Source organism: Vulpes lagopus, chromosome 4 (genome assembly GCF_018345385.1).
Source record: "Vulpes lagopus strain Blue_001 chromosome 4, ASM1834538v1, whole genome shotgun sequence".
Lineage (NCBI taxonomy): Eukaryota > Metazoa > Chordata > Mammalia > Carnivora > Canidae > Vulpes > Vulpes lagopus.
The window spans coordinates 48,967,867-48,982,471 of record NC_054827.1 but is presented as its reverse complement, the minus strand read 5'-3'; the positions used below and the strand labels follow the sequence as shown (position 1 = coordinate 48,982,471).

Genomic DNA, 14,605 nt, shown 5'->3' with positions numbered 1-14,605 from the left:
CAAGGCCACATCATTCATTCAGCGGCTGCAAATGTACAGAGAAATCACCGTTGAGGCACAGTTTGCTGGGAAGAAGAGTCATCTGGGTGTTTCACTCCCATCCTTATTAAAAGGATTTTTAGTCCTCATTGTGGGGACAGATGTGAGAACTAGGAACTATAAATATTTGTAGGGTTTACCTCACACTGTGTGTCTAGCTTCATCTCCCTTGGTAAATTCCAAGCTCAGGGGCTCATTAGCTGTGCACACATGAAACAGCTATGTAATAATTAGTATGAAGGAAGGCTGCATAATAGAACAGTGTTCACCCAAATCAGTTACGAGTCAAGGGATCTTCTTTCTTTCCCCCCTGCAGCTTTTGCATTTCTCCCTTCTGACTTCTGGATGGAGAATTTCTGCTTTGTGTTTTAAGTTGTAGCTCTTGTCATCAGCATTTTTGAGCAACATAAAAGTAGTATTTGTGATGTGACTGGCATCACACTAGGTTGTTCATGTGCATGGTCTCATTCAGTCCTCAAGGAGCTCCAAGGAGTTGTTCCCATTTAACAAACAAGTCACTAAGGTTGCAGTTTGCAGAACATCACTCAGCCAGAGAGGGGTCAGGTTTGAACTTGAGCGCAGGACAGTCCTTTTCCAGAGTTCTTTCTAATATCCCAACGCTTCCCAAACTGAGTGTTACCTATGGCATCTCTCTGGATATTCTGAAAGAAATTAAGAATTCTAGTTGTATCTCATTTTTTTTAAAGATTTTATTTATTCATTCATGAGAGACAGAGAGAGAGGCAGAGACATAGGCAGAGGGAGAAGCAGGCTCCCCCACAGGGAGCCTGATGCTGGACTCGATCCCAGGACCCTGGGATAATGACCTGAGCCAAAGGCAGCCACCCAGGTGCCCTGGATTGTGTTTCTACTGTAATCCTAAAACATTACTATAAGCACGTTTGAAGGTCATTGATGATTGAGACGTGTCAGATAATTTTTGGCTCAAGCCCTCTTTGCGTAATAAGCTCACTGAAGCAAATAATAACTTTTAGGGCTGCATTTCTCAAGCTGGGATCCTGCAGAGTAAGACAAAGCAGTGCATCATAGCCTGTTAACCTGTGGCCTGCCAGGCCAGACCCTGAGCTGGATCCAGGACTGCTGCCTTGCTGCTGTGAGAGTCATAGCCACTCTGGTGCTTCGCAAGGATCTGAGGCTCCGCTGTCCTGGTAACCAGTGGAGACACTTCGCACACTCTCAGTGACTCCAGCCAGCTTTGCACTGATGCAAAGCCTCTGGGAACCCTCAGGGAAATCAAAGCAGGCTGGTTGTTGCTCAGCACAGAGGCAGGGAAAAGGGTGGGGGGAGGCTTTTTCTAGAGGGATAAACAATATTTATAGAAGAACTCATCAGAAATGCAAAGAACAGAAAGCAGGTAAAAATTTTCCTGGTGTCCTACTGCCTGGGCACATAGGGGACAAGACCTGGAGCTGTTGACTATGGGTTCACATATTCATTTGCCCTTGTAAGTCTTTCAGATATTATTTTCATTAATAGAAAAGTGTATTTTCAAATCTTCACCCAGACACAGGAAAAGCAATAAATTAAGCTGCTGTGAAGGCTTCTCTCTAAAGAGAGAGAAGTCTGGAGGCACCTCTTCAAGTCTAACCTTTGATGCTGCTGCTGTAGAGAGAGGGTGGAGTGAGTGGGGGTGAGAGGAGGTGGGTGGAGGGGAAATCTGGAAGACATGCATGCAGATGGGTGAACTGCCGACTGCAGGGAGCAGCTTGTGAAACTAGTGAGGGACATTAAATCCTATACTGCATACTACCAAAGTCACAGACTTACATGGTGTGTATTTAAAATTCTGGAGGACACATTTAAGACACCATGAACTCACATGTATTTTGCACTTATTAATGAGGGTGCTCTGAAAGCTATGCAAAAATGAAAGTGTGAAATCTAATTCCCTGATGTATGGGTTTGCTTGCACCCTTAGGTAACAAAGAACCTAAGCTCGTGTAGCTTCAACAACAGAAATCTGTCTTCTCACAGTTCTGCAGACTAGAAGTTTGAGATCAAGATTGCTGTAGGCTTGATTCCTTCCGAAGGTCTTGAGAGAAGGATCTGTTTTGACCTCCCTTTTTGGCTGATAGATGGCTGTCTCGTCCCTGTGTCTTCACATAGTCTTCCCTCGGTGCCTTTCTGTGCTCAAATTCCATCTTCTGTGGACACTAGTCGTATTGGATTAGGGGCCCATCCTGATTTTAACTTAATGACTTCTATGAAGACCCTCTCCAAGTATGTTCACATTCTGAGATGTGAGGGTCAGGAATTCAATATGAATTTTTGAGGGGAACATAATTCAGCTCATAACAACTGATTCATAACAAATGCTACCATCACTTGGAACAAAAAAAAATCCATTCCATTGGGGAAGCAAATAAGACATGATGTATGGAGCTGTACCTACTGAAATTTTAAATATCCTGGACTTCACATTTTTTCCCCTTTGACATAAATCAAAATTTGATTTTCTAGTAGCACCAGTCATATTATGTTAAACATCAGGTATGATAAGAGAAAATAATGATGTGCTAAGTGGGAACTATTTATTATTGATTATAATAACATACTTCATTTCTGGCTTAGGCTACCAATAAGATTTGATAATAAGGTTTTCTACATGGGCCCTCATTCTTGCAGAGACATCACACCTTTCCTGTTTTGGGGTGGAAGAAGTCAGTGGATTTGTGTTGGGAAGGTCACTGTGAAGAAGTGTAAGGTCCTCAGAGTGGTGGTTCAGATTGAGGAAGGGGCAGATGCTTTTGCTGAACATGGGAAACCAAACATTAATCTCCCCTCCATGGTTGTGTGTGTGTGTGTGTGTGTGTGTGTGTGTGCGCGCGCAAGTATGCAGACCTGCATGTGTATCATTCTACCTAACTCCATAGAGTTCTTCAGAATAACTTTGGAAGATCTAAGAATGAAATTAGGGCCACCACTACCAGCAGGTGTGACAATATACAGGGCCTGTGATACTTCTGCCATGGGCTGGGGAAGCCACTAGGTAGCTCAGTTGCTTCCTTTAAAGGAAGGGGAATGGAGAGATGGGAGGGAAAAGAGGCTGAAAAGGCTATAGAGAGTCATTCTTGGATGAAGGGAGAGGGGTTTTTGGTTTTTTCCAAAGCAACTCTACCACTACTGGGTAGGTTGCTTTGGGAAGTAACTTGACATTTTTAGTGACCTTTATTAAGCTTCCTCCGTGAGGTTGATGAAATAAATTCCCTCATCTCTTCGACTCCACATTCAGTTAAATCTGTATTATTCACCAGCGTTTTCATAGTTGAACTTTCTGTTTTACCACCTCTCAGAGTAAAAGGGAGCAGGACAGAGGTTCCTTGTATGGTCCAGACATGTTTAGCTTGTGCCTAGACAGATGCATACTATCTTTTATCTATCACATCTATTTGATAGCAGAAAGCACATGTGTAGGAGGACTGATGGTTGAGAGGGAGAGGTAGGTACTGTTGTGCAACACAATTGTTGAGTGAAAAGGAAGGTGGACAGTGAGGGAAAGAACAGGTACTAACGTGTGGGCAGTGTCAAGGAGCAGTTGTTTGTATGTGTGTGTTCCATTCATAATCCTAGAGGGAAATGCATGGAGTCGATAAGGGGAAACAAAGCAGTGGTATTACAAAATAAGAAATCGAAGAAGAAATAACAACTATTGCACAGACTTTGGACCAAACAGACCTGAGAATGATTTAAGAAGAAAACATTTTTAAGATTTTACTTTTGATTTTTAAATAGAAAGTTCTACCTATATTGTGCAATTTAATATATGCTACCCTACTTTAAACTGCAATGTTGGGAGATTTAATGAAGGAGGCTGAGCCAACTAGTACCTGGATTCTAGATGGATCACTGAGTTGCATAATCAGGATTCAACAGGCCTTACTACCAGTTCTGAGGAACAGCTAGCTGATGCGAGGGATTAGATATTCTCAGGTGAGTGGGCAGCTCATTCTTAAGCACAGGCAAGTTCCTTTAAATAGGTTCATGAAGCAGTACTTTTGGACATATTCATATTGTGATTGTACTGTTGGACAGTGATATGATCCTTTTCCCTCACTCAGTTCTTATGATTGATTGAAGGAGTCTCCATACGCTAGCTTCCAAGGTCTTTCTGGCATGGCTCCAGCTGGGCTGCCCTCCTGCCCTCCAAATCTGCAGTGTCCATTTCTGACTGTCCATAGCTGCCTCCCATGTGAATTTTACCTGTGAGAAGGTGCAAATCTCTTTTTTTCTATTCAAATCAGTACTTCCTGATTGGTTTAATGACGTGAAGCTACTTCACTGAAGTCAGTAGCAAACAGTTGAACTCACTTTAGTTAAAATCCAGGCTCCAGTCGACCATTTCATCTCTCAATTCCTTTTTATGTTTTCTGGAGGCACAAGCAGGCCATCTGAAAAAAAAAAAATGGAATCAAACCAAGACATGTTGATTAAAAAAATGAGATAACCTTATTCCAGAATTCTCAACTCTTCTACTCCTTAAAAATAACACCTTCCTGAAGTTCTCTGAGAACTTTTACATTGATATCTTTCTTCCAAGATTCACTCCCCAATTATTTCTCTCAGATTTCCCGAATACTGAAAATGGGAGTGGGTGCTTATTTGTACCAACTGCATGGCAACCCTGTTCCTAAAAGGGCCCGTGATCGAGGGAAAAGAGATGATGCATGCTGTTTGATTATTTGTCTTTTGAGAACAAATTTGCTGTGATGGGGTGTGATAGAATGTAAATGAGTACTGCCTTTCTAGAAAGAAATTTGTCAGTACATATCTAGAGCTTTACAAATGCCCTGCCCTTTGGTCCAGTAGATTCTCTTCTAGTAATCTATCCTAAGCCAACACTTTACAATGTAATGATTTATCTACAAAGCATGCATCGTACCATTAGTTATGGTAACGAAAAGTGAGACCACGCTAACCAATAAAAGAGGAAAGGTTACAAAACATATGGGACAGAACAAGTTTTAGTAGAAGATACCTTATCAACTGTCAATACGTTCCTACTTAAATATATGTTACATATATTCATTGAAAGAAAACATAAATAGTACCCACTGTGGAAAGTGTTCTCTCTGTATTGTGAAAATATGGGTGATTTCTGTTAACATATATCTATGTTTCTTTACTTTCTGTATAAACTTGTATTACTTTTAAAACCAGAAAAGTAATATTTTTAAGAAGAATGAAGTAACAGAGAGAGGAGAAACTGTCTCTTACCTTCAGGCTAAATCTTTTATAGACATTCTTTTTCACCCTAGTAATTAATTCTCCCTGTGGATACTCTATCTTTTACATCGTATGCATCTACGATGCCAGAAGAAACTAGGAGGAAGAGAAATAGGCATTGAGATAATAAAAATAGCTGCCACATACCCATGACTCAATTAAAAATATATACTTTAAGAGTATTTTACAATTTTGAGACTCACATAAAGCAATCTTGAAATCTTGTAAACTCAATGAAAGTAGAATTTTGTCTTGTTTGCCATTATATCCCAGCATCTAGAACAGTGCCAGGAATATAGTGGATGTAGGGTGTATTATTTGCTAAATGAATAGATGAATGTTTTTTGAATATTCCTATTTGGCCAAATAGGATATTAGAGGTTATAACCTCGCATAATATTCATGATGGCCCTCCGAGGAGGATACACTCAGTGTTATTATCCCCAGTTTATAGGAAACAGATGCAAAATGGACACTTTGCCTGATATCACAGAGCTGGTAAATGGAAGATATGGATTAGAATCGATTCTTTGTTCTTAGACTGATTCTAATGGAACGTCCTGGTTTCCTCATTGCCCTACTAACAAATGATGCCATGATGCTACTTACTACTTGAGAATCTTGTTTTCTTTTTCTTTTTCTTTTTTTAGAATTTTGTTTTCTAATCAAAGTTTTTAAAATGTATAGATTCAAAAATTATTGTAGCATGACTCATATTAATTCCTATGCTTTCTTACTGCCTCTTTTCTCCCATATCAGTACTTGCTGTGAATGGCAAGAATTTTCTTGGCTCCATTTTGAGCTTTCTAGATAGAAGACAGTAAAGATGGCACTCCAGGTGATTCATAGCAATGTGAGGATCCTGAATTCTTTCTAGAGTTTTTCTTCTTAAGAAAGTCTTGGGACTTTCTGAACACTTTCAAATATTTCTTTTCAAATAATACAAAGTACACACATACCAGCAGAGAACAATGAATACTCTCCTCCCTCACCTTGAACACTGGCCAAAGAAAGAATGAAAGTTTATAAACACAGGAAGTTAAAACACAGCAAAGGCACCACTGTGAGTTTTCAGTATGGTGATGTCCTGGTAGGGATCATCATCCAAGGGAAAAAACAAGTCACTTTTCAGGCTGGTGGCCTTTGTGCTCACATACCAACGATGGCTCATTTCCCGTTTGCATCCATTTGGGCTTCACAGCCTCAGTCCCTGTGGGGAAGAGTGACATGTAGCCTAAGGTGTTCTTTGATGTGTGGCATGTGTGTACTTCTTTCTCTGGACTTGGCTCTTTTCACTGTGAACTCAGGTGCCCTACTGTTTGACATCAGGATACTGATCACAATGGCTCTTCAAACCTTTGAGAGTAGCCACTATGTGACTGTATTACAAAACACTTGCTTTACACTGGTATACCCACGCTCCAAGTCAATTCATGACCTTTGTGCCCATAGCAGATTTCTCAATTGTAACCTTGATAGGCTACTAAGATGGGACATGACTTTATTCACAGAGTTATTTCAGTCTTCTATATTAAAAACAGAGACAAATGGCTAAGAAATTTGGATAACTTTCATGTATATACGTTTGTAATTTTTTTCTTCATAAAATATCTTTAAAGAAGTACGGAAATACTGCCAGACTTTGAATCTACACTCCTTTCCTTGAGAAATACTACTACTCTGTATACTAATGAATTGACTCTGTTTCCCATCCAAGTGTTCATTTCTTGACTTTTATTCAACAAGTATTTCATGAGCACTTATGTGCCAGGCACTAAAGACACAGATATAAAAGACAGATACAGTCTCCACCCTCAGAGGGAGGGAGAAATGCATATTAAATAATTAGATATAAAATCAACTCTGATTTCATAAGAGTGATGAAAGGCAGATGTGAGAGGCACATGGAGGTATCTAACTTCAGGTGCAACCTGCTTAGTGTAGGAGTTCTGGGAAGGCTTCCTTGAGGAAATGAAGTTGAAACAAAGGTGTCAAAGATGAACAGATTTTGGCTAGGCAAAGTTGAGGTGGTAGGAGGAAAAAGGTGCGGAGAGAACACAGTGTTGTACAAAGGCTGACATGAAACTAAACAAGGAAACCTCAAAGAACCACCATTAGGAAGAGAAGGGCATGGTGAGCCAGTGAGGCAGGGGTTCTTTCCATGCTAGAGATTTATGTATCTTATTGAAGGGTTGTGCATCAGCTGCAGTGCTCTAGGCACTGTGCTAGGGGCAAGGGAAGTGACAGTGAGTTGGGATTATGCCCCTCACAGCTTATGCTTAGGGACAATTATAATACTAACAGTCAGTGCTCTGAGAGAAGAGAGAGAAGAGGCTTTTAACTCAGACCAAGCAATCAACAAGCTAGAAGTTGTGTCAACACTGGTACCTGAAGGATGAGAGGCATTAAGAAGATGGAGGTAGTAGGGGAAGCACAGAGCTGATGGAATGAAAAGTGAATTTGAAGGCCAAAGAGTAGGGGAGAAAAAGAATGATGTGCTCCTGGAACTGAAATAGGCCTAAGCATAGAGACTCAAGCCAAGAGAGGTGATTTGAACAAGTGCATTTACTAGAGAGGCTATGATCAATGGAGGCAGTGCTGTGTTGTGTGAGGAGGTCAGAGAATGGCCTCTCATCTGATTCTATAGCTGGATCACTGAGGACCTTGAGGAACGATAGACATTCTTTTGCACTCGGTTTCTTCATCAACTACACAGGGCAGTTCAACTAAGTTCTTTCCAGCTTATAGATTCCGTGATACTATTTAAAAACCCTCATGTAGAATGGGTAAAGCCCAAGAGGCTGTTTCTAAGTTTTTGAGGCCAGAGAGATGAGGAGTGACAACATTCATTTAATCTGTCAGTAACATGTACATAAGTCATCAAAAAAACCTGCTTTTGTTTGGCACCAATATTACCAACACAAGTTTCATCCTTATTCTCAAAAACTTGAATAATTTTTTATGTGACAAACCAAGTTGACCTTATGCAAATAGAAATGTATCCTTCTTTCCACCACTATCGCAGTCTCCTCATTTTTCTACTTAGATTTGAACCCAGACTGGACTCAAGGTCTGCATTGTGTCAAAGGAATGCCCTGATGACTTCTCAGTAGTGTAAAAAAAAAAAAGTTTGATTGGCATTGTGCAGATTAAACTGGCAATTGTTTGGTTTCTTGTTGATTATGAATATAAAATATGGGCATTCTCGAGTACAGAATTTGGAGAAATTGAGACAAGAGAGACTAGGTTTATATCCCAGCTGACACCCTAGATTCTTCTCTGAGGATATCTTTCTAATAAACAGCTGTTGTTTAAAATTTCCACCAAAGACTGAGGAATTATTAAATGTTAAGACAATGATTATTCAGAAATTAAACAGAAAACGTTCTTTGACTTTATAGGTATCTTTGAACTTGAAAGTTCTAGTCAAAAAAAAAAAAAAAAAGAACTAGTCATCTCATCTTTCATGGATCAAAAGGAGGAAACATTTATAATGACAAAAACAGAGTGAAAGGTTAAATCTCTTCAGTTTAGGTGGAAAGTGAAGGATAGGCATGAACAGAGTGAAGACTTGTGAACAGCAAGTTAGCAGGATGTTAGCAACTCCTGACATAATTGTGATTAGCACACTTTTGGAGCTTGAACAAAGGGAGCTCAGGACAATTACTTGGTGCAGAAATATTATTTCACCTAGTATATAGTGGACTTTAGAACTTAGAAGAAGTGACAAGGATAAGGGAAAAAAAAAAGGTTCAAGCTCTACCTAAGTATAAGTTTGGATTTTTACAACATACACAATTAGCATTATGTCCCCTCTCATTCTAAGCCCCTCTTGGACACAGGCCCTGTGATCCAGTGGACAATCCCTGATGGCCATCATTGTTATCTCATGATTCCTCTGTCTTTCCACCTCTTCAGGGACCTGCTCAGTCAATGTATCTGAGGGATAATGAAGAATATTAATTATGTGGAGAAATGACCTCTTGTTCTTAGCAGTTTTCATCAGTGTGATGAAAGACTAACCCTTATTGAGCATAGGCGATTATGCCATGTTCTGTTCTCAGTGAATTTTATACAACTTATTTAATGTGGATATTGGCCCTACAAAGTGGTATGATTCATATGCCCATTCACAAGTGAGGAATCTGAGACACACAGATACATGAACTGGCTTTCAGGAAGTCTCAAAGTAACTTGATGATGGAGCTAGGACTAACACTCTAGCAGTCTAACTCCAGAGCCTATACTGAACCCCTATGTTTCTACCACTACTGTGGTAGAAGGATCTTATAAAGGGGAAGGATCATGAAAACATTTAGCAATATCCTCTCAATTGCTAGTGATTCTGACCATTCTCATCTCTGGAGCCAAAGTTGACATGTCCTATTCTACATGGCATTCTCCTCTGCCTAGAAAAAGGGAGAGAGCAAGAGGATTGAATGGAAAAGGATGGGATGTTTTGATTCACGTTCTCATGGTTTTACTTACCTGGTTCAGGCCAGGTTGGTATGTTCTACTTGCTTCATCCAAGACTAGGAGGCTCTATAGAGTCAAAGCTCCACATGGTTCATAGCTGGTCCTTCAAACATGAATAGCTGGCAAATATATAAGCAAAGGGCGAATCAAGAGAGGAAGCACTTCGAAAGCATCAGGAAAATGCTTATCAATAGCCCCATGGAAAGGGCATATAGGGCATGAGTTGCTAAGCAGAGCTTTTATAGCTCTCCATGGATCAGTGTCTTGGAATATTCTCTCAGGGAGGTCTGCTGTGTTTCTCTTTTCTAAGTAGGATCCTCAGGTAGTATTTTGTTTATCAAATGGGGACAGCCAATAAGATGGCAGGCATTTATAGGTGTTCACATGAAGGAAGGCTGTATGACTCCTGCCTATTCTCCTAGGCACTATCCTGGCAAAAGCAGGTGTACACACCACACACCTTGTCTATCCATGTAATCATTTCACTCCTGGACAATTACAGTTGGCCCATGAAAAATGAGGGTTGGAACCGCTATTAATAGTTAAGTTTGGGGGGAGTACAAAGCATGCAGATTTTCGACTGCATGGGGGGTTGGCACCCCTAACTCGAGCATTGGTCAGGGGGCAACTGTATAAGAAAATCGCCCCCTTTGTTTACTAACGTGATGATTTTCTTCTGTCTGTATTTTTAATCACAGCAGAATCCAAGAAGAAGAAAAAGGAAGGCAAGAAACAAGAGAAGATGCTGGACTAATAGACACCACCTTCTGATGGAATGTGAGAAGGACATCAGCAAGCAGGATCAGTTAACTATTGCATTTATACCTATGTAGGCTTTTTATTCAAAAATTATCTATAGCTTAAGTACACAATAGGCAGAAACAAAAAGAACAGAAAAATTTTGTAGTAGCATTTTTTTTTAATGTATACCATAGGACCACTAGGGACTTATAATAAAGGACTGTAATCCTATTTAGAAAGTTGACTTATAGTACATGCTAGAACATTGAGGTAAGTTTTTTGAAGTTATGTGATATTTTACATTAAAAATCGTTTTTTTACATGTTTTTCTTTTGGCAGCAATTTACGTGTTATGTAAACTACTATTCTTGTTAGATAATTTTTTCACCTAGACTTTTTTCCCCATTGAGAAAAATATATACTAAACAAAGCAGCAATAAAATATAATCACCCTATCTGAGGAAATATCTTTTTTTTCTGCCAATGGATTTAAAAAAAAAAAAAAAAAACCTTTGGTCAGCAAAATGGGGGAGGGGTGGAGCATGCCCTAATTCAATGTTGAATTTTTTTTTTTTTTTAAAAAGGAAAAGCATTAAAAGAAGTTCTTTCATTTTGGCAGGGACATTTGTTTTCTTGATGAAATTATTTTTCCTTATGAGGAAAAAAAAGACTAGGAAAATAAATCAAGGTGATGCTGAAAAAGGTGCTTTTGTGTGCAGTGATTTGATACTGTAACCCTCCTCCTTTGTCCCCTACACTCCCCTAGTCAACCTGTTAGCAGTGAGAATTTATCATACAAATTAAATTACTCATGGGCACAAATGTTATAGAGGGCTTATGTAATATAGATGTAGATGTAGATCTATGTATTTTTAACTATCAGCATTTAGTGCTATGGAATTGAACAAAAGTCCCAAAGTAACCTAGAGTTTTATGGAACAGAAAAACACTCTACTTATATTGAATATATTTGGGCTTGCACAATCCAAATCAGGAACAGGGTAACATGCAAAATAGTACTTTGTACTTGGTTTCTACAAGTCAAGATTTCTACTCTATTATCTACCATGTGTACCAAGATAACTACCAAGGGTTATCTGTACAACTCCCTTATCTGCTGGATTCCAAGTACAGTCTTTAAATAAACAAGTCCCTGCTTCTATTAGAGAAATAACACCTCAGGAATCAGCTGGGATTAGCTAGTATTCCTCTTGAAAAATCCAGCTCTAATTTTCAAGTGTAAGACTCGATAAACACACACCTACCTACCAAGATAACTCCAAGTCCACTTTCAGAAATCATGGTTTCAACACACCTTGGGCTAGCCATAAAAATAATTACAAAACTGGTCTAATGATGCAGCCAGAGCCTACAAAGCTAAGCTGTTCTGCTGTCTAGTCAAGGACTCCACTTGAGCTAGAAATGTTCAGGGGGTTTGTCTCTCCCCACTAAGTCAAAACCAACTGCCAGGGGGAGTAGACAAAGCTCAAACATTTTATGGACTGGTGCTTAATAAAAGCAGAGTACCTTGTAAAAAGCAGACGACAGAAACTGCGAACAGTGGATGTGGTCTTTTTACAAGGGGGCCTTAATAGGGAAAAAGCACTTGTGGAGGAGAAGATGGAGATGGAGGAGAAGAAAGACATTGTTTTGAGTAGGTTTTTTATAGAAAGTCTCATAAGGATAGAGATGGTGGAAGAGTCTGTAGCAAGTTTTGTTAGCTTCTCACCTACTATTGTTCCTCCATCATCCTTTAGCCAAGCTAGCAGTTCATGAATCAGTAATGAGCTAAGGTAAACTAGAACAAAATCTCCCCAAGGGAAAGCAGCCCTGTAAATGATTGTGGCGTCCCCTTCACTCACGGGGCATGGAGGATGATTCCTAACAAACCCTAAAATAAACCTCTGAGTCTCTGTCTCAGCAAGGAATGCTAATTGCTGTTGCATAGTCAAGGAAATGAAACTTCCTCTAAGTCTTGAGAATTATTCTACCCCAGCATAAAAAGCCTCCCCGAAGTACTTAAAACATAAATGCAAAAGGACAAGCTCCAAAAATCACTGATTCCAACAAAGAGGAGAAAACAGACCATCATCAGTCATTTCCGAGAGTGCTCCAGCAAATTCTTCCTTCCCAAATGTTCTGAGGCTTACAGACTTTGCCTTGAAGTTTATTTAGCCTTGAGGTAGGAAAGGGAGATATAAAAGAATCAGCTGTGATAGAAAAAGTGTCTTGGGAAGACAGCAGAGTAGGAGGACACAAAGTTCACTTCATCCCACGTTTACAACTAGATACCACTCATAGCCAAGAAAATAAGCCAGAGAGCAATCCAAACACTGGCAGAACAAACTCTGCAACTAAGTGTAGAGAAGAAGCTGCATCGGAGAGGTTAGGAGTTGGAGAGGTGAGGAAGGGCAGGAGTGGTGGTTAGTAGCTGACCGAAGGTGGAAGGGAGCTGTGGACACGGGAAAACACAGGGTAGCCCACATAGGGAAAATGAATCCCCATAACATCTGGCTTTGAAAACCAGAGGGGCTGAATTCTGTGAGTATAACCAGTGCAACTGGAGCCTGGAGCTTTCAAAATCAATCAATCAATCAAAGTAAAAGCTGACTTAGCACTGGGCAAGCCAAGATAGCGAGTGATAGCCAGGTTCCTGCCCCTAGAGACAACAGCCCAAGGAGACTCAACATAGAGGCCACAGTTTGCACAACAGGACAGAGATCTATTTATAGTAATTTTGGAGAGTGATGGGGATACTTCTCTGGGAACAAAGAAGCTGGCAGGCACCATTTTCGTCCTCTGACCCCCAGCATAAACAGAGCCACCTGAGGGAGATGGCACTGCACAGACACTTGCTACCTTACTTGCTAGCGGTGTGCTCTGCCCATGAGTTCTCCTGAGGCCTCGCCCACTCCAGACCAGCTGGCCTGAGCCCTGGGCTCAGTGCAAATTGTGTTAATGCTGTGCAGGCCCCACCCAACTGCTATGCACACAGACACTGCATGCCCCTGGCCACCAACACCATGGCCATGCACCATGCTCCCAGCAGCCACCAGGTTACAGGGGATATGGCCTAGGATTAGCAGCTCAGTGCAAATTTTCCTAATACTGCTGCCCTGTCCCTGAGTCCTTCTGTGATCACGCCTCCTCAGACCCTGCATGCTTGGCTTTCACCAACATCACAGAGAGCAAGTACAGGCTACAATAGGCAGAGAGTCCATGCAAACAACTGGGCATAAAGGAAAAGGGACTCAGACTTGTAACAGGACACAAGCAACACACATAGGAAACTTCTCTCAAGTGCCAGGTTCTGATGAACAGCAGACAGTGCACTGCATGGCACTACAGGACCTCTTCTTCATAAAGCCACCACTTGCAATAACAGAAGACATAGCTGGCTTTCCTAACAGAGAAAAAGCAGACACAGAGAGGTAGACAAAATTAAGAGACAGAGAAGTATGTCCCAAATGAAAAAAACATGACAAAATCACAGCAGTGGACCTAAGTAAAAGATAAGTTATAAGCCTGATACAGAATCTGAAATGATTATAAGGATACTCACTGGACTTAGAAAAGGGTGGAGGACATCAATGAGACCCCTGACAGAGAGATAAAAAATAACATATCAGAGATGAAGGACTTAATACATGAAATTAAAAATACAATAGATGGAATAAGTAGTAGACTATAGGAAGCAAAGGAATGTATCAGTCACCTGAAGGATAGACTAATGGAAAGCAATCAAGCTAAACAGGTGACAAACAAGTACTGCATAATGAGAATAGACTTTGAGAACTCAATATTATAACATTCACACTATAGGGATGCCAGAAGAAGAGAAAGAAAGGGGGACAGAAAATGTATTTGGAGAAAAAATAGCTGAAAACTTCCCAAATCGAAGATGGAAACAGAGATTCCCCCAACATATTCAATTGAAGGCAGTCCACACCTAGACACATAGTAATTACAATGCCAAAAAATAGTAATGACCAATGAATTTTAAAGGTTCCAAGAGAGAAGAGGGCAATTATAAAGGAAGTCCCATAAGGCTATTGGTTGATTTTTCAGCAGAAACTTTGCAGGCCAGAAGAAAGTGGCATGATGT

General features: G+C 40.3%; 1 protein-coding gene across 2 annotated transcripts in view; it reads left to right on the top strand.

Annotated features, from left to right (window-relative positions):
- PTN (pleiotrophin) overlaps positions 1-10,955 on the top strand; it is a 99,848-nt gene extending 88,893 nt beyond the window's left edge. The window contains exon 5 of one of the 2 annotated variants that reach the window (XM_041751444.1): positions 10,458-10,955. In XM_041751444.1, the coding sequence (XP_041607378.1) occupies positions 10,458-10,513 (56 nt within the window). In that variant the 3' untranslated portion in view covers positions 10,514-10,955. The remainder of the gene's footprint in view (positions 1-10,457) is intronic. The other variant, XM_041751443.1, reaches the window with a different exon arrangement.
- Positions 10,956-14,605: the final 3,650 nt, after the last annotated feature.